Source organism: Triticum urartu, chromosome 2, assembly GCF_003073215.2.
Source record: "Triticum urartu cultivar G1812 chromosome 2, Tu2.1, whole genome shotgun sequence".
Taxonomy (NCBI): domain Eukaryota; kingdom Viridiplantae; phylum Streptophyta; class Magnoliopsida; order Poales; family Poaceae; genus Triticum; species Triticum urartu.
The window spans coordinates 747225936-747246076 of NC_053023.1; the positions used below are offsets into that span (position 1 = coordinate 747225936).

Below are 20141 nucleotides of genomic sequence, written 5' to 3' on the forward strand. Positions count from 1 at the left end.
GATCATGAAACTTCAGGACAAGATACTACTGAACCTCGTAGATCAACCAGAGCGAGATCCGCACCAGAGTGGTACGGTAATCCTGTTCTGGAAATCATGCTGCTAGATCATGATGAACCTACGAACTATGAAGAAGCGATGGTGAGCCCAGATTCTGCAAAGTGGTTTGAACCCATGAAATCTGAGATGAGATCCATGTATGAGAACAAAGTATGGACTTTGGTTGACTTGCCCGATGATCGGCAAGCAATTGAGAATAAATGGATCTTCAAGAAGAAGACTGACGCTGATGGTAATGTTACTGTCTACAAAGCTCGACTTGTCGCAAAAGGTTTCCGACAAGTTCAAGGGGTTGACTACGATGAGACCTTCTCACCCGTAGCGATGCTTAAGTCTGTTCGAATCATGTTAGCAATTGCCGCATTTAATGATTATGAAATTTGGCAGATGGATGTCAAAACTGCATTCCTGAATGGATTTCTGGAAAAAGAGTTGTATATGATGCAACCAGAAGGTTTTGTCGATCCAAAGGGAGCTAACAAAGTGTGCAAGCTCCAGCGATCCATTTATGGACTAGTGCAAGCCTCTCGGAGTTGGAATAAACGCTTTGATAGTGTGATCAAAGCATTTGGTTTTATACATTGTAGTTGAATATATTGTAGATGAATGGGTAACCACTGTGTATACATTGTAGTTGAATATTACTTAGTAATAGATTCACGTATGTAGATGAATGTTACTATTTATAAATTCTATACATGCATAGATAAACATATTTATAGATTATAAATGTGAATGTTAGTGTTTAGATTCACATTATTAGATCTTCACATTATTATAGACTCACATTAGTAGATTTGATTCACACATTCATAGATTCACATTAGTACAGACTCACATTAGTAGATCTTCGCATTAGAAGATTTGATTCACACATTTATAGATTCACATTAGTACAGACTCACATTAATAGATCTTCACATTAGTAGATTTGATTCACACATTTATAGATTCACATTAGTACAGACTCACATTAGTAGATCTTCACATTAGTAGATATGATTCACACATTTATAGATTCACGTTAGTACAGACTCACAATAGTAGATTTGATTCACATAACTGGTAGCCTTTTAATCTGTCCTTGTCTTATTCGTATCAATATTCACATACATATTTATTTAGAGTGCTCCAACAATACAAGGCTTCAAAAGAGTGCAGAAAATATCATGAAACGTCGATTAATTTCCGTTTCGTGAGATTTCATACACTCAATGTTTCATTTTTTTAGCATAGGTCATGCCCAATTTTTCTGTCCATCCATACCCTTTAATATTTGTTGATGTTTAATATATTTATTCATAATTGGTAGCCTTTCTTATCTGTATCAATATTCACATGCATATTTATTTGGAGTGCTGCAACAATACGGGGCTTCAAAAGAGTGTAGAAAATATCATGAAACGTTGATTAATTTCCGTTTTGTGATATTTCATATACTCAATATTTCATTTTTAGCATAAGTCATGCCCAATTTTTATGTCCATCCATAGCCTTTAATATTGGTTGATGTTTAATATATTTACATGATTGGTAGCCTTTTATTCTATATATCCATGTCTTCTCGGTATCAATATTCACATGCATATTTATTTGGAGTGCTCCAACAATACAGGGCTTCAAAAGAGTGTAGAAAATATCATGAAACGTTGATTACTTTTTGTTTTGTGAGATTTCATACACTCAATGTTTCATTTTTCAGCATAAGTAATTAATGCATAATTTTTCTGTCCATCCATAGCCTTTAATATTGGTTGATGTTTAATATATTTACATAATTGGTAGCCTTTTATTCTATATATCCATGTCTTCTCGGTATCAATATTCACATGCATATTTATTCCAAAACATGAGCACAGGAAATGAACGAAGGATGCCACTTCTGTGGCGACAGGAGGGTAGGCGCATGTTTCAAAGTTCACCTAACTTGTAATGAGATACATGTTGATCTTCACGAGGACTCTATGGAGTGGGTGGTATGTTCCCTTTAGTAAGTGTTATAGCTTGTGGTTTGGTAATGTTGCGCCCACAATTGTCTTATTTTGTTTTCTTTCTATCATACCAACGTATCCCTTGTTGGTGAAGGGAGAAGTTCATGCATGTGGCCAACCTGGCCATTGATAAGGACTGGACGATTCAGTTCGACATGATGCTATTAAAAAATGGCATTCCCTTGACCCTCACTCTCACGAACTAGGGAGGGAAAACGTATTTTCATGGTCAAAATTGGATTGACATTGGCACAAAATTCGCGATGCACGCTGGGAAGTCGTTCTTACTTTTTCTTCATGAATTTGACGAGGGTCATGAGAGAGGAAACAAAATCTATCTGTGGTATGATGTCTAACAATCACTGTAGTACATACTTTCGGTGGTGACCAGGATATCTTACATATATGTACTGCTTTCTGGGACTAGCTATAGCTCTTTATTGAACATATATGATATATGCACTTATTTTGTTAGAGAGTTGTTGAACATATATATGTTTATTGCTTTATGTTGTACTTATTATTGCTTGATAACAAATAGCTAGTGGTTAGCGTATGATGCAATATGTATCGTATTTTCTTATCGCAGCGTATTGCCAAGTATGGCATGCAACATGCAGCCATGGCAGCAAATATGCCGCCGTGACTACGTAGTTTTTAATTTGCATCACAATGCTTTCAGTGGCGGGCACTGAAACAAGACTGCCACTGCTTTAACTTTAACCACTGGTCGACAGGGATGTGCGCCTGCCACTGCAGACTCTGCCAGTGGTGGGCGGGTGCCCTCCATTGATGCGGTTATAGCAGTGGCGGGAGCTCCGCGGCGGGCAGCCCTGGGAGCCTAGCCCGCCACTCGTGGCCTTTTTGCGACCGCCACTGCTAAGCATTTCTGGAGTAGTGTTTGAATGTGGTCTCAGAATATTTCAAAAGAATAAAAAATGAACACCCTTTCAATTGTTGAATAAATTCTCCAACCATAGTTTTCTTTATTCGATAACATATTATCCAACTTTTATAACTTGGTTTGAAAATTTTAAAACAGGAACTCAAAAAAATTAATTTCCCCTAAAAATCACAACAAGTCAATCAGTAATATCTTATAATTAACATTTCAAATTTTGGAAATTTTTGGGATGTTACACTCGCCCAGAAGCTGCTATTGGGCACTTCAGAACGCTGCTAAAGAGGGGGGTTTTGTACTAGTGATTGATATCTTAATTACTGAAGCAACCCCACACGACGGACAGGACCTTCGGTTGGAGAAATGACTCTTGATGCAAGATGCGTGCTGGTCAAGACGTAATTTGAACCCATCCCCCAATTCGATACGTAGCAAGCACATCTCAAACATATGGTTAAAGCATAAGTCCTCATCCACATGCCTATTTGTATTATAAGTATTTTCAACGTCAACTTGATTTACTATCGATCCGTTCAAAGCTGAAATTTAATTCTCTAGCAAAAATCTGTTTAAGGCCCTAGCTTAAAGGACACCGGTCTTTTGTGGGTTCGATAACTCAGGTCACCTCTAGGAAAAAAGGTGAGATTCATTTCTGCTATATTCCCATGTCACTAGAGGAACTAGTTAAGGTGTTCATAGGAATAGAGTGTGTGTGTGTTTATAGGGTGAATGGATGAGCGTTTGTATATGTACTGTGTGCGAAAAATTTAAAAGATAATCACTTTCACAGATGAATGAAAAACACAAATATCAGTAAGAAAATTACTGACAGGGCTGAACACACACACATGTGCTGGTGCTGGTGCCGGTGCTAGAATGAATAATTCTGCTCCGAGTGAAGCAAAAAAAAGGAAGAGAAATTGGGCAGCGACCAACGAGCAACCCTCGCCGCGCCACCACCCCCCGCCCCGCCCCGCCGCGGCTGCTCTGCTCTGCTCCTGGAGAGAAGCACGCCGCCGCCGATCTCGCGCCGCATGAGGCCGACGCGCCCTCGCTACTCCTCCTCCACCTCGTTGCGGCGTTAGGGCTCGGCATGGACGGCGACGGCGGGTCGGCGTCGGGGGGCGGGAGGTGGTACACGGGCATGTCGTCGGACAACATCAAGGGGCTGGTGCTGGCCATCTCCTCCAGCCTCTTCATCGGCGCCAGCTTCATCATCAAGAAGAAGGGCCTCAAGAAGGCCGCCTCCTCCTCCGGCGGCGTCAGGGCCGGTAACTCCCCCTTCCCCCTTCCCCCTTCCGCTCCGGTGGCGAGGCGCAATTCGGGTTGAAAAATCACTTCTTTTTCCCCCGGATTCACCACAGACGGACCACCCTATCCTCTGCACAAAAATGTCATCCCCATTTCACCTGCCTCATGCCTATCTCGCTTTATATTCAGAAATGGAGTTACAACTTACTGTCTGATTGCACTGAATGTGTTATATGGCGTGTCGACCGCAGTTTAGACTTCTATTTTATTATGTCATTCTGTGTCCTTCCAATGTTTATCATCGCACTAGGCGGCGCGCCACACTGATGCATCAATCAAATGCTCAGAATTGGGCTTGCGATCTTCCTGCTGCACGATTGCTTACTCTGCTCGCTGCTCGGTGAAGCTCTCTGAACAAAAACAAAACTTGTGGATGCCCCCAAACTGTTACTGTTATATCCTAAGCTAATCCGTGACCATGTGTCATATCTTAAGTCTTGTGCTTCATGTGTATAACTAACTGTACTCAACTACTGATGCTCCATGTTATCTATCACAGGGGTTGGTGGCTATTCTTATTTATATGAGCCTCTTTGGTGGGTTGGCATGATAACAAGTAAGCAACCACTCTTCTCTATCTTCTACGTACTGTATTTTATTTCTCTATATAGGTACCTCAACTTATCCTGTACCGTCTACATTTCTAAATTCCTTTGCAGTGGTTGTTGGGGAAGTTGCGAATTTCGTGGCTTATGCCTTTGCGCCAGCCATTTTGGTTACTCCTCTTGGTGCTCTCAGCATAATCATCAGGCAAGCCTTTTGGGTTACAGTATCCTTCCCTCCTGTGTTTCCTCTCACCTCATGAGATTCTTACTGGTTTCATCATTTATCTGTACTGCAGCGCTGTACTTGCACATGTAATGCTGCGTGAGAAGCTGCACATATTCGGCGTTCTTGGATGCGTCCTATGTGTTGTGGGATCCACCACCATTGTCCTCCATGCCCCGCAAGAGCGTCAAATTGAGTCGGTGATAGAAGTTTGGGATCTGGCCACTGAACCAGGTATACATTGTCTGCGTCTGGCCAGTTTCTGAATGTTCCTTCCAGTGTCACTTACCGTGCTTTATCAACTTCACTGTGATTAACAGTGAGTGCTAACCAACTCATGTTGTTTTTCAGCCTTCATGTGTTATGTGGCCGTAGTACTTGCTATTGTCGCTGTGCTTGTGTTCAAGTTTGTTCCACTTTATGGCCAAACCCATGTCATGGTGTACATTGGTGTTTGTTCTCTCGTAGGTTCCATCTCGGTATGTTGTTGTCTCTAGTTTTATATCCTTGTATATATATCGTTCTCTAGTCGTATATTGTGTGAACGCGTTCGTTGACCTGTGCAGGTCATGAGTGTGAAAGCTCTTGGGATAGCTTTGAAGCTCACCTTTTCCGGAACAAACCAACTCATATATCCCCAGACATGGGCTTTTACTATGGTTGTCATCTCATGCATCATTACTCAAATGAATTACTTGAACAAGGTATATACCTACTTGATCTCCTCTCTCTGCATCACCCGTACATGGCCTAGCATGTCAGCATAATACGAGGGTGATTGGAGTTCTAAAACTATACAAGATATAAACCAAGGAAAAATGGCATATGGTTGCTATTATTTTCACCCCATTTAAGCCATCAGTATTCTTAGAGCAGTAACTGTTTAGAATATCCAGTAGATCTTGTTCCGTTGGTAAAACCATGGTTGTTGCTGAGACACGATGGTGTCATTGTGTAAGCGGAAAGGAATGCCGCTTCATAATTCTTAGCTAACGTTCACTAATATCAAATGGCATTACTTCCCTAACCAAGCAATTGGTATTTATTTTTAATAAGATGACAACTGATTTGCTCCCTGAATAAATTGCAGGCCCTTGACACATTTAATACAGCAGTTGTATCACCCATATATTATACGATGTTCACATCTTTAACCATCTTGGCTAGTGTGATTATGTTCAAGGTATGAAGATTCTATTGCATGAGCTGTTATTCTGCTTCTTCCTGTCTTGTGTCTTCCATGGCATTTCATTCAAGCAGTATCTTTCAAGAAATTCTAGCCATACTGTCTACCTAGAAATGCTTGTAATCAGAACATCTCATTTCATTTTATATCTACATGTAGGACTGGGACCGGCAAAATCCGACACAAATCGTGACGGAGATGTGCGGCTTCGTCACCATCTTCTCGGGGACATTTCTGCTTCACAAAACAAAAGACATGGCTGATGGTACTACGAGTTTCGCTCCAAACTGGTATTTTTCTTGTTCCTTCGTTGGTGGCATGCTCTGAAACCAAGTTATCTGCTATGTGCCGCTGCAGGGCTATCGAACTCTTCTTCATTTCGTCTCCCAACCATTTCATCGGCGCGGTCCTTCAAGCAGACAGATGAGTATAGCGAAGGGGTTCCTCTCAGATCGTCGGACTCGTTCCGGTCACTGCATTGATGCCCGGTCAGCCGCGCTGACCATCGATTTTCACCGAGCTAGGGCTCAGGAGCAAGCTTGTAATCAAAACTGTCTCGTGTGCGTTGTATCTCGGCTGTTTCGTATGCTCTGGGAGCATTGTGCCTGAGCCCCAAGGTATCTAAGTAGTAGGTTGTTAGCTTAGCACCGGAGTGGAAGTTCTGTATAATGGATGGGTGCTGAAATTTTAACATAGTTTACTTTGCTGTTGACATGGTTTCATCCAATATGGTAGTCAAGGTAAACTTAAATACGTCGGCAAAATATTCGTAATGTGATGCTGCAATCTCAGTTTTTTGTCTGAAAAATTCACAACAAAGCCTGGTTTTCTTCTGTCTACTCATTAGTATGTAGTTTGTATGGCTCAGATGTAATCTTATGTTTTACTTAATTCCAAAAGAAAAGAGCTAAGAACACAACCTGTATTATCAACAATTATTTAATACATCAACTACATACACAAGACACAGCTACCATTACTCAAGAGACATCAACCATTGCCGTGATGAACATTACAGATTTATCTAGATGCAGCAAGGAACCACCACAATGATTCATTGCAAACTTCTGACAGTCAAGCACGCGGTACATAATAGTAAAACATTACCGGTAAGATTCAGACAGCTATGGTTACTAGAAGGCGTGAACCTTTAGGCACATTTTGCAGGTTCTACCAACAAGTAGTAGGCTTAACTAACACCTGACAGTCCAGGGGTGAGTGACAACAGCTGCCAAGTACTACACAGACAGTGCTAAATCACACTGCATAGGAAGGTCTCGTGGATCTACATACTAAGAAGGGCTCGAGGCCCAACATAGCTCGATAACATCATATCGAGTGGCATCAGGGGGTTGTTCGGCAACGCTGGTGGTCATCGAAGCTCTTCGCCTTGGCTATTGGAGGGACGACCTTGTGAAGGACATCATGTATCTTCCAAGAATGTTGCTGATAGGAAGAGGTCCCCTGTCACCACAAGCATCACAATATTAGTGCTAGTTCCCTTAACAATTTCTAGAAAATAGCAATTGAAAGTAGTCATATGTAAGCAACTGTAACCAAGTACATAATTCCTTAGGGCACATTCTTCTGGCAACTACAAACATGGAAGAACATTCTACTCTTCTCATTACAGATTGAATGTTTATCACGGCAATTCAATCAGCCATAATAGCACAAAGCAACCATGCAATCATAATAATAAAGCAATTTGAACAGAGCAAATCCTTAGGGTGCATTGCCAATCAAATGATCATCATAGCAGTTCAATGATTCAATCTGCAGTCATACTGGATCTAGTCCAAAGCATGAATGCATAATAGGACTAGTACAGGATTTCCTCAGAAGCCATACAGCCAACATAAAGCAACTACAACTGAGCAAATCCTTTTAGAGCACATTCTGGCAACTCCAACACATGTGTACATTCTACTGCTACACCATTACAGACCAAATGATTATCACATCAATTCGACGATTCAATCTGCAATCATGCAGGATCTAGTCCAAAGCATAAGACATTAATATGATCAGCACGAGATTTTTCAACAACCATACAGCCAACACAAAGCAAATGCAACTGAGAAAATCCTTTCAGAGCATTCTGGCAAGTCAAGCATATATGTGCATTCTACACTTATGGTACTACACTAAATGATGGCGGCTTAAACTCCCCGCATTTATTTACAAACCTATACTTGACATCTTGACAGTACAGCTATGAATAGACAAATAAAAATGCACATATAACTGAAGTATTCGATCAAAGATATCATGGCAATGCAATCTGCAGTCAAACTGGATCTGGTCTAAAGCATACACCTATAATATTGACTAGCACAAGATTTTCTCGACAATTGAAGTATAATAAGATAATCTCAAGACACAAGAAAATCAGCTACAATACATGTACAGGAGGATTGGCCTGGCATGGGAATGGATGTGTTGTGTTACCAGGCACGAGAATCACAGCTGTTATTACGGTTATCACCCATGACGAATACATGGCCTTCAGGGAGGCGCTGCAGGATGATGGACAGTCTTAGTACCAGATGGATTCGGGAATAGAATTGAGCAGACAGCGAGAATAGGATTGGAGGGAGAGATCATCCACCATCTGAGACCCGTCATTTCATTTCGAAAGAATAATGGGGGTACTCAGGATGTCAACAACACGGAGCAGCCATGCCACTTTTGGTCCTCCTCTTGCAGTAGCAGTATGGTCATTTGTTTGTGTAGTAATGACCCCAAGCAGTTTGGGCATACAAGTATCTCTGGACCTGGCAATAGCAACTCCTCAATGTTGCTCAAGGAGACAATGCTCACTCAGCAGGGTAATAGAAAGAGATGCAACGAACAAACCATGGCTTCCATCGTGTACGACGCATGGGGTGCGGTGTAATGTTCCTTCTGTGCAACACCGTTGACAATATGCTGGCCTTGTCGAACCTGTAAGAATGTGCGTGAGTAAGCACAATATTGGCAGCCAGGTTCAATAAGAATGTACAGTATAATGCATCTTGATATATATTTAGCATTTGCTGAAGCAGCCTACATATGTGAATCAGCAGAGCAGCGTGAACAGATGACACTAGTACTGAGTATGCATCTGAAGATAGATAGATAGATAGATAGATAGTGCGTGTGCGTTGAAGCAGCGGTGGGGCAAAGCATTATATTTCAGTCAGCAGAATGAACGAGTAAATGGATGAATGTGTGATGGTAAGTTGAAGAAGATGTGGTTGATTACCTCGATGAAATCTCCAGGGGTGGCAATAACCCTCTTAATAAATACAACATCCTTATTTATGCCACAATTCTGCAGTTAAAAAGAATTAGGAGAAATGTAGCATCAGATTGACTGACTGACAAGCAGTAAAAATGGAATGGAAGAAGAGAAGAAGCAGAGCAATGTACCTGCAGCGCCGTGGGCACCCTGAAGAAGACAATGTCGCCCACAGACGGCCGCCGGAACATGTAGCTCACCTGACCAAAATCAGAATCGAAATCAAATCATTCATTCCCCATTTCATTCTTTGGTAGATCATGGCAGATCCAAGGGAGACAAGCAGAATGGAAGAGATCTATCTACACCATCTAGCAGGGGGAAAGAAAAGAAAAGGAAGCTACTTTTTCTGCGACGGCGCGGTCGCCGGGGCGGAGGGTGGGCGCCATAGACGCGGAGGCGACGAAGCGGACCTCGGCGAGGGCGGCGGAGACGAGGAGCAGGACGAGGAAGAGCTTGAATCCGTCGGAGCAGGAGGGGCAGCGGAGGCGCGCCAGCGAGGGGAGCCAGCAGCGGTGCAGGAGGGCGGCGGAGGTGAGCAGCTGCTGGTGGCACGGCAGCCAGTCCGCCAGCGACAGCGGCAGCGGCGCGATGAGGCCCCGCAGCAGACGCGGCGGCGCCGTCGCCATCCCCTTCTTCTTCTTGGTCTCTCTCTCTCCAAGAAGAGGGAGGGAGTGGGGAGTGGGAGTAATGGCTTCCTTCCACACCAAGACTCCTCCTTAGTACAGTAATGACTTCCCACAACCGCTCTAGTAACCGAGTAAGGCCCAGTTCTTTTCTACGATTCGCATAGAATCTTGAAAATCAATCCTTCAGCTAGGGCGTGTTTGGTTGCCTGCATCTAGTTCAATCAGACCCGCGCGGGAAAGGAGAAACATGTTTGGTTGTCTTGTTTTCCTGTTGGACCTGCATCGCACGCTTCTCAAAGTAGTCCAGAGCTTGGCTCGCTGGAAACACTCGGATCGGTTGTTTCTCACGAGCCAGGCTGAGTGCGGCGTGAGGTCGCACGTGTTGAAGAACGTAGTAATTTTAAAAAAATTCCTACGCACACGCAAGATCATGGTGATGCATAGCAACGAGAGGGGAGAGTGTTGTCTACGTACCCTCGTAGACCGAAGCGGAAGCGTTGACGCAACGTAGAGGAAGTAGTCGTACGTCTTCCCGGTCCAACCGATCCAAGCACCGTTACTCCGGCACCTCCGAGTTCTTGGCACACGTTCAGCTCGATGACGTTCCCCGGGCTCCGACCAAGCAAAGCTTCGGGGAAGAGTTCCGTCAGCACGACGGCGTGATGACGATCTTGATGTTCTACCGCCGCAGGGCTTCGCCTAAGCACCGCTACAATATGACCGAGGTGGAATATCGTGGAGGGAGGCACCGCACACGGCTAAGGAACGATCACGAAGATCAACTTGTGTGTCATGGGGTGCCCCCTGCCCCCGTATATAAAGGAGCAAGGGGGAGGGGGCGGCCGGCCTAGGAGGGGGCGCGCCACCGGGAGTAGGAGAAGGGGAAAGAGGGGGAGAGGAAAAAGGAAAAGGGGGCTGCGCCCCTTGTCCAATTCGGACCAGAGGGGGGGGGCGCAGGCCTCCTTCCTTTTGGCCTCTCTCCTCTATTCCCGTATGGCCCAATAAGGCCCATCTACTCCCCGGCGAATTCCCGTAACTCTCCGGTACTCCGAAAAATACCCGAATCACTCGGAACCTTTCCGATGTCCGAATATAGTCGTCCAATATATCGATCTTTACGTCTCGACCATTTCGAGACTCCTCATCATATCCCCGATCTCATCCGGGACTCCGAACTCCTTCGGTACATCAAAACTCATAAACTCATAATATAACTGTCATCGAAACCTTAAGCGTGCGGACCCTACGGTTCGAGAACAATGTAGACATGACCGAAACATGTCTCCGGTCAATAACCAATGGCGGAACCTGGATGCTCATATTGGCTCCTACATATTCTACGAAGATCTTTATCGGTCAGACCGCATAACAATATACGTTGTTCCCTTTGTCATCGGTATGTTACTTGCCCGAGATTCGATCGTCGGTATCTCAATACCTAGTTCAATCTCGTTGCCGGCAAGTCTCTTTACTCGTTCCGTAATACATCATCCCGCAACTAACTCATTAGTTGCAATGCTTGCAAGGCTTAAGTGATGTGCATTACCGAGAGGGCCCAGAGATACCTCTCCGCCATTCGGAGTGACAAATCCTAATCTCAAAATACGCCAACCCAACAAGTACCTTCGGAGACACCTGTAGGGCACCTTTATAATCACCCAGTTACGTTGTGACGTTTGGTAGCACACAAGGTGTTCCTTTGGTAAACGGGAGTTGCATAATCTCATAGTCATAGGAACATGTATAAGTCATGAAGAAAGCAATAGCAACAAACTAAACGATCAAGTGCTAAGCTAACGGAATGGGTCAAGTCAATCAGATCATTCATCTAATGATGTGATCCCATTAATCAAATAACAACTCTTTGTCCATGGTTACGAAACATAACCATCTTTGATTAATGAGCTAGTCAAGTAGAGGCATACTAGTGACACTCTGTTTGTCTATGTATTCACACATGTATTATGTTTCCGGTTAATACAATTCTAGCATGAATAATAAACATTTATCATGATATAAGGAAATAAATAATAACTTTATTATTGCCTCTAGGGCATATTTCCTTCAGTCTCCCACTTGCACTAGAGTCAATAATCTAGATCACATCACCATGTGATTAACATCGATAGTTCACATCATCATGTGATTAACACCCATAGTTCACATTGCCATGTGACCAACACCCAAAGGGTTTACTAGATTCAGTAATCTAGTTCACATCACTACGTGATTAACACCCAAAGAGTACTAAGGTGTGATCATGTTTTGCTTGTGAGAGAATCTTAGTCAACGGGTCTTTCACATTCAGATCCGTTATGTATTTTGCAATTTTCTATGTCTACAATGCTCTGCACGGAGCTACTCTAGCTAATTGCTCCCACTTTCAATATGTATCTAGATCGAGACTTAGAGTCATCCAGATCAGTGTCAAAACTTGCATCGACGTAACCCTTTACGGCGAACCTTTTTGTCACCTCCATAATCGAGAAACATATCCTTATTCCACTAAGGATAATTTTGACCGCTGTCCAGTGATCTACTCCTAGATCACTATTGTACTCCCATGCCAAAATCAGTGTAGGGTATACAATAGATCTGGTACACATCATGGCATACTTTATAGAACCTATGGCTGAGGCATAGGGAATGACTTTCATTCTCTTTCTATCTTCTACCGTGGTCGGGCTTTGAGTCTTACTCAATTTCACACCTTGTAACAAAGGCAAGAACTCTTTATTTGACTGTTCCATTTTGAACTACTTCAAAATCTTGTCAAGGTATGTACTCATTGAAAAAACTTATCAAGCGTCTTGATCTATTTCTATAGATCTTGATGCTCAATATGTAAGCAGCTTCACCGAGGTCTTTCTTTGAAAAACTCCTTTCAATTACTCCTTTATGCCTTGCAGAATAATTCTACATTATTTCCGATCAACAATATGTCATTCACATATACTTATCAGAAATGCTGTAGTGCTCCCACTCACTTTCTTGTAAATACAGGCTTCACCGCAAGTCTGTATAAAACTATATGCTTTGATCAACTCATCAAAGCGTATATTCCAACTCCGAGATGCTTGCACCAGTCCATAGATGGATCGCTGGAGCTTGCACATTTTGTTAACACCTTTAGGATTGACAAAAACCTTCTGGTTGCATCATATACAACTCTTCTTTAAGAAATCCATTAAGGATTGCAGTTTTGTTATCCATTTGCCAGATTTCATAAAATGCGGCAATTGCTAACATGATTCGGACAGACTTAAGCATAGATACGAGTGAGAAACTCTCATCGTAGTCAACACCTTGAACTTGTCGAAAACTTTTGCGACAATTCTAGCTTTGTAGATAGTAACACTACTATCAGCGTCCGTCTTCCTCTTGAAGATCCATTTATTTTCTATGGCTTGCCGATCATCGGGCAAATCCATCAAAGTCCATACTTTGTTTTCATACATGGATCATATCTCAGATTTCATGGCCTCAAGCCATTTTGCGGAATCTGGGCTCATCATCGCTTCCTCATAGTTCGCAAGTTCATCATGGTCTAGTAACATGGCTTCCAGAACAGGATTACAGTACCACTCTGGTGCGGATCTCACTCTGGTTTACCTACGAGATTCGGTAGTAACTTGATCTGAAGTTACATGATCATCATCATTAGCTTCCTCACTAATTGGTGTAGTAGTCACAAGAACAGATTTCTGTGATGAACTACTTTCCAATAAGGGAGAAGGTACAATTACCTTATTAAGTTTTCTACTTTCCTCCCACTCACTTCTTTCGAGAGAAACTCCTTCTCTAGAAAGGATCCATTCTTAGCAACGAATGTCTTGCCTTCGGGTCTATGATAGAAGGTGTACCCGACAGTCTCCTTTGGGTATCCTATGAAGACATATTTCTCCGATTTGGGTTTGAGCTTATCAGGATGAAACTTTTTCATATAAGCATCGCAGCCCCAAACTTTAAGAAACGACAACTTTGGTTTCTTGCTAAACCACTGTTCAGATTGTGTCGTCTCAACGGACTTAGATGGTGCCCTTTTTAACGTGAATGCAGGTGTCTTTAATGCATAACCCCAAAAACGATAGTGGTAGATCGGTAAGAGACATCATAGATTGTACTATTTCCAATAAAGTACGGTTATGACGTTCGGACGCACCATTATGCTGTGGTGTTCCAGGTGGCATGAGTTTGTGAAACTATTCCACATTGTTTTAATTGAAGATCAAACTCTAGCTCTTATTGCATTATAATTAGGAGCTAGCCCCTTATCATATTCTTCAAGGCAAAGAGCACTAGTCTTGTTATTTAGGGCTATATCCCTTTTTAATTTAGTCACTTCTCATTCTGTAAGGGATTGCTCCATAATACTTTTAGATTCTTTCAGCATTAAGGTGTTGCCAAAATTACGCAATTGCGTAGAGGATACATTATATGCTACAATATTAAATGATGGCATGTGCACTCCTGCAAAATTTTCACTTATTCGGCTATGACCGTGAAGGTGCGGAGCCGAATTATGAGCATCTACAGTTGTATACGGTGCCGAATAATTACTAACATGAGGTATAGCATACGACGGTTGAGAGTAACTGGTCGAATAGCTAGTAGTAGCATGGCCAATTCTCCCATCCATTGTCATTGTTGAACTAGTATATTGCAAATTAGTTGCCGATGAATAAAAAGATGAAACACTTTGTCGCTTGCTATTGTAAGTTCCTACAAGAGGTGTTTCAACTTTATTGACCAAACTCATCATGTTCTTCATCAGCATAACGATTTTTGGGGTTGCCGCTGCATGAGAGTTGGAGTACATATGGTGCATGTTACTAGTATCATAAGAGGTTGAAGCATGCAAATTACTTTGAATTGGCTCTTTCGTGTAATAAGATGCATGATTGATAAAGCTAGGGCTATCCGACACATTATGCTCATTAGACGATCTAGCAACCCAGACCATCTTGAGACCATCTTGAGGGGGTTTTCGGCTGTTTTTTTATCAGAGGCCATCTTGAGGGGGTTTCGGCTGTTTTCCGAAGTCTGCAGTAGAGAAATCCAAAACCCGGACGAACATGTCCGAAGTGTCCGACCATCCTCGGAGAAATCCAAAACCCGGATGATTATTCCCGGAGTGTTCGGTCATTCTGATGCAGCCGCACATTTTTGGCTCTAACTTTTGCATATGGACTTCGATTGAGATGTTTTTATATCAAAATTAACCGCTTCGACGAGACGCACAACTTTCATGTTGAAACTTTTTCCATCTGAGGCCATCTTAATCTGGTGTCAACATGAGCATCTCTGAACTTGTCATAACTTTTGTATCCGACCTCCGTTTTAGACCATCTTCATATCCATCTTGATCTTCTTGAAGAGAGCCATCCGATGGCGACTTTCAATAATAAGTTGGAATTAATCTTGACATAGTTTCAAGCTATTCTTTATAATCGTGCCACTTTTGATACTTTGTGTCATGCATGGTAATAAATATAGGCCTCTATAATACCAACATATGATATTATGCATTACGGATGTAGTATCATACACTAATATCATATGCATGATACTAGTATATGATACACCCTATTACAACCAGCCTTAGTTGTTAGTTGAATCTCAAAGTCAACGGGACCATGTGATGTTTAAGCACAAACTGCCAGGATAATTAATTTGCTTCCAGCTGTAGGTAGCTGCGGTTGAAGGCCGTGGCGTGGGGCACTTGGGATAGGGTAGACACGCCGGCGGAGTAGGCGGCGAGGCGGGGGTTGGCGGCGCGCGGCAGGGGGTGAAGGGGTTGTGCGGGTGGGTACATTTCCTTTTTCTCTTCTTTTTTCTTGCTCGTACAAGTGAACGGACTGAAGCATTGCATGCTTTATTAATAGGTAAAGATAAAGATACGTTTTGTAAGGGGTTGTACCGAAGTGAGACTCATTTTAATAGAGCAACAGTAGGAGCCTCTCCTGCTGTTGTAACTGTTAAAAAAAATAGGGTCAGGCGAGGAGTTAGGAAGCGGAACCAGAGTGTCTGGCATCTTAACTTTGAGACCTGCCGCTGGGCTGGGCGTTCATGTGATTCTTATCTAATTCTAGGTTGATTTGTTCTTTTATTTCTTCTATTCCAGAAGGACGGTAGTTGTATATAGCGTGGGTTTTACTGTTGTGAGTTGTTTACGGTGATTTGCGAGTGAGACCGAGTCTGCAGTAATCCTCTAGTTCCTCGACAATTTGATTCGCGCCTTCTGAATCTGACTTGAAAAATAAAAATAGCAGACTATGATCTTCAAAAAGGATACGGCACTGCCACTTTTAAAGCTTGATGAGTTGAAACGAAGAACAGACGGCAGTCAAGCATTTTCAAAGAAATCGAAGAAGTCACTCTTCTGCAAAGGCTCCCTATTGGGACAAATATCAACTCTCTCAACTATTCGCAAAAAAAAATCAAAAACAACTCTCTACCTTCAACACACCCGGAAATGAGATCGGCCGACAATGGAAGCCATGCCTGAAATCAAAGAAACATACATATAGATATAGTGATCATGTTTGCTTGTTGGCATAAAAAGTGGCGGAAGACTTTATTTCCAAGAAAGACCTGAATACATATAGATATAGTTTCTGTACGTACAGTCATCTACTCCTGCTGGTACCAAGAAAGACCTGATTTCCCATCTTCATTCATCCTCGGGCTGTGCCTCATCACTGTTACTAGTTTTATTTTATTTAGTTGTTGGTTGAATCTCAAAGTCAACGGGGCCATGTGATGTTTAAGCACAATGAATCAACGACAATGCAGAGGACTTAATCTTGTCTATCGACCTTGTAACGGACTTGAGCTTGGCCTCCTGCAGCTGGGCGTGCTTGAGCTGCAGCACCCTCTTCTCCTCCGCCAGCAGCAGCTGAGCGCGCTTGAGTTCCTCCTCCTCCCCTAGTAGATGCTCTCCTCCAGCAGCAGCCGGGCACGCTTGAGCTCCTCCCGCCGTACCCTGTTCTCCTCCCGCGGTTAAGCCGCTCGTCCTGCAGCTTGAGCTCCAACAACAACATCCTGTCCATGCAACATGGCCGGTTAGCCCCAGGGAATCACACACACACATATATACAGGCCATGCACAAGTACAAATTGTTTGTTGTAACAATGTGCCTGCCACTATTGTTGATAAGCATTCAAGAGGGACAACATACTATACTAGTCAGTATTCTAGCAAAGCAAATATTCCACTGGCAGTTCCCAAAGTGATTGATCCATACATGTTACGAAAACTGATTGCCGCAAAATTGACTGAGCATGACAACGACTGGTCGAGTTTTATATAGGATCAGCAATCCAGGTCCAGGTGTGATCCGGTGCTCAATATTGCTGGACCACATCATCTCACCTCACGTCTAGATCCCTATACTAGTCGTCCTCATTTTCCCTACATACGGTGGGGGCAGGCAAATATATAATGCAGATGCTAGCTAATCAATATCTCAAAACCCATCGTCAGGTTGAGCTGTGGAGTTTTAGCAGCACTGTTTTTGTTCACATACGTATTTGCCTTAACAGGAAAATTACACATTTGCTATATATGACAAAGATCATCCTACTACAGAACAGAGGTGTATCTATGAGTGTAGGATGGCTGGCAATCAGGCAGCTTGGTGTGGTACCAAAAAGGCTGACAAAACGTACTAGGTGGTCGGCGGCGCATTGCAGATTAACGTTATTCAATGGCCTCTCAAGCATGGGTTCGAGAAAGGTCAATCAATATACGTACAAGGTTCAGATCAATAGACGAGTCACTGAATAGATAGAGACAATTAATCTCCAATTCTCCATGGATCGATGGACAGTGCAAAATTTCAAGTATTGCACAACCATTCCATCTACTACATCACCATATAATATATAGACATACCAGAAATTTCTTCTGAGAAAGTAGAGAGGAGAGTGAGAGTGAGCTCACCTTGAAATCTGCGGCAAGAGAGGAGGGGCTTCAGTTTCAGTTTCACTTTCACGTTCACGCGGAGGAGGAGGAGGAGGAGGAGGAGGCTGGACGACGGATGCGTCGGTGGTGGAGAGGGGGGAGGACGACCGGGACATGATGGAGGACATGATGGCGGCGGCGGCCGGAGAGCAGGCGTGGGCGGCGGATGTAGGAATTGTTTGTGCCACAGGTTTCTCTTTGGGGGTGGAACGGGAACAGAAGAAGAGGTTAGGCTCAGCCCACTAGACCTACTCAGCCAGCCCACCTCCACACCTCTAGTGTTTCTCCAAAAAAAAATTCTATCCTCTAGTAATCCTCAAAAAAAAAAAAATCCTCTAGTTTCTCAAGAAAGAAAAAATATCCATACATACCCTCTTCCCCTAAACAGTAATCTATACATACCCTGTTTAATTTCCAACTTCCTTTCTCTCCTTTGCAGATCATTTTTATTTACCTACTTTTATATATATCCTATGTATATCATTTTTATTGGGAGTTCATCACACGACTTTGGATTTCATGCGGAGAGGCAAATCCTTGAGTTTGATTTCAAGAAGCAGAAGCTACTTGTGATACGGCTACCACAGGCGGTGGATTTGTTTCAAGAATTCACATTCGCACGGGAAGGTGGTGGTGTGCTACTCACCGTGCCAGACTGCACACTGGCCAATTCTAGAAGAGGAAGGTGGATTTGTCATGGCATTGCTTCATTAGGGTCGGAAAGAACATTTGATATGAATAAGCTTCTTTCCATGAATTTAGAGAAGCACCACATGATGACGCTACAATATTTGTAGGTGGATAATTTGCTGGCCCTATGCACTGTTTCAGCCACGGTACAGCTTCACTCGTTGCAGTTCAAGAAACATTTAGATAACCAATGTCTTTCTCACCAACTTCCATTCGGAAGTGTCTCTAGTGGAGGTAATAGCATCACTAGAATGCCTCCGCACTTTGCAATGCTAATTTTTGATGATTGATTGATGAGATCTTGTTCACATCCATTCATGTTAAGCTAACAATTTAAGTAATGTCGTATCGCTTATTTCTTTTGTTTTTGGATATATTACTATGAGGCAACGGCCCGATAGTCTGTTCTTATCAACTAATGTAATGCATCTCAGTTTCTTTGCCATGCTATGTGATTGTTATGCTATTTGGACAAAATACTTGTATGAATTGGTCCATTTGAGCTTATTTATTGGTAGTAACGGATATGTTCTCGACATCCCTCTGAACATTGTAGTGACAATACAAGGTGATCTATTAGCAGACTTGGCTCCGAGTAGGAAGACAACCTCCACATTTAGATTTAAATATAAACATGGTACAAATTTTGTCAGCAACGTAGTACGTATGTTGTCAAGTCATAAAGTTGTCAACGGTGATTTGTTCATGCTTAAAGGATCATAAAGGATAATAAACATTACACTTATTGAAGTTGTGCAAGCGTTCATATTTTAACACTAACGTCTCTTTATTTATTTTTCAACCAAAACAGTAACGTCATAAGGTTGAAGTTGGCTTCAAACCTCTTCCCTTGAGGTGCTTTGCGTCCCTGAGATTGTTGGTGCAGCATAACCATATGCTTTGGGATCTTGCACTTGTGAGTGGGGTGCGTGCAGCATCCACACTTGTTGCAAAGCGAGATTTATCATGCTTGAGCTTTCCAGTGCATTTTATCTTGTCTGAGTTCCTAGACCTCTATTGCGTTTTCGCTTGTTCTGGAAATTTGATTGATTGCCCTTATAGGCACCATCAAACTTCTGTCTATTCCCGACATTCATATGAATTTCAGTTAAAGGTTGTGCCCCAGCTGGGCGTTGAGATCCATTCTTAGTGAGTAGCTCATCATGTTTTTCAGCCTAAAGTAACATATGAATAAGCTCGGAATAGATAGTATAGGTGCGAGCATGGTATTTCTGCTGGAGGATCATGTCCGAAGGGAGCATAATAGATAAAGTTTACTCTATCTTCTCTGCATCAGTAGGTTCCTTCCCACAAAAACGCAACTTGGAACTAATATTACGAATTGATGGACTTGAA

General features: G+C 42.7%; 3 protein-coding genes across 5 annotated transcripts; 1 reads left to right on the forward strand and 2 right to left on the reverse strand.

The window, feature by feature from the left end:
• The first annotated feature begins 3822 nt into the window (after positions 1–3822).
• On the forward strand, positions 3823–6929 carry LOC125540453 (probable magnesium transporter NIPA4). The gene is made up of 9 exons (XM_048704074.1): positions 3823–4223; positions 4763–4819; positions 4923–5013; positions 5105–5265; positions 5383–5510; positions 5598–5735; positions 6122–6214; positions 6377–6482; positions 6575–6929. Exons 1-9 carry the CDS (start codon positions 4046–4048, stop codon positions 6697–6699), a joined length of 1077 nt encoding a protein of 358 aa, XP_048560031.1. The 5' UTR covers positions 3823–4045; the 3' UTR covers positions 6700–6929.
• A 291-nt stretch (positions 6930–7220) lies between these two features.
• On the reverse strand, positions 7221–10240 carry LOC125540454 (thylakoidal processing peptidase 1, chloroplastic-like). 3 transcript variants are annotated; one of them, XR_007297310.1, is made up of 7 exons: positions 9845–10240; positions 9632–9700; positions 9465–9533; positions 9077–9163; positions 8829–8994; positions 8669–8736; positions 7608–7681 (listed from the first exon to the last, which is right to left on the reverse strand). XR_007297310.1 is itself a non-coding variant. In XM_048704075.1 (6 exons), the coding sequence occupies exons 1-6, from the start codon at positions 10127–10129 to the stop codon at positions 7612–7614; spliced, it is 648 nt and encodes a 215-aa protein (XP_048560032.1). In that variant the 5' UTR covers positions 10130–10238; the 3' UTR covers positions 7221–7611. The 3 variants fall into 3 exon arrangements, 1 of the variants encoding a protein (XP_048560032.1); XR_007297309.1 differs by having other exon boundaries at positions 7221–7681; positions 8669–8994; XM_048704075.1 differs by lacking the exon at positions 8829–8994 and having other exon boundaries at positions 7221–7681; positions 9845–10238.
• Positions 10241–16693: 6453 nt separating this feature from the next.
• LOC125534619 lies at positions 16694–18284 on the reverse strand. Its single transcript, XM_048697793.1, has 2 exons — positions 18075–18284; positions 16694–17173 (listed from the first exon to the last, which is right to left on the reverse strand). Exons 1-2 carry the CDS (start codon positions 18221–18223, stop codon positions 16930–16932), a joined length of 393 nt encoding a protein of 130 aa, XP_048553750.1. The 5' UTR covers positions 18224–18284; the 3' UTR covers positions 16694–16929.
• Between the last annotated feature and the right edge of the window lie 1857 nt (positions 18285–20141).

Coding starts and splice junctions, on each gene's coding strand:
- LOC125540454 (XM_048704075.1), bottom strand. CDS start 10,129: ATGGCGACGGCGCCGCCGCGTCTGCTGCGGGGCCTCATCGCGCCGCTG. Junction 8,737..9,076: donor CGTACACGATGGAAGCCATG/GTTTGTTCGTTG, acceptor ATCATCCTGCAG/CGCCTCCCTGAAGGCCATGT. Junction 7,682..8,668: donor AGCTGTGATTCTCGTGCCTG/GTAACACAACAC, acceptor TTGTGGTGACAG/GGGACCTCTTCCTATCAGCA.
- LOC125540453 (XM_048704074.1), top strand. CDS start 4,046: ATGGACGGCGACGGCGGGTCGGCGTCGGGGGGCGGGAGGTGGTACACG. Junction 5,014..5,104: donor GCTCTCAGCATAATCATCAG/GCAAGCCTTTTG, acceptor TCTGTACTGCAG/CGCTGTACTTGCACATGTAA. Junction 5,736..6,121: donor AAATGAATTACTTGAACAAG/GTATATACCTAC, acceptor AATAAATTGCAG/GCCCTTGACACATTTAATAC.
- LOC125534619 (XM_048697793.1), bottom strand. CDS start 18,223: ATGTCCTCCATCATGTCCCGGTCGTCCTCCCCCCTCTCCACCACCGAC. Junction 17,174..18,074: donor CTCTTGCCGCAGATTTCAAG/GTGAGCTCACTC, acceptor TTGCATGGACAG/GATGTTGTTGTTGGAGCTCA.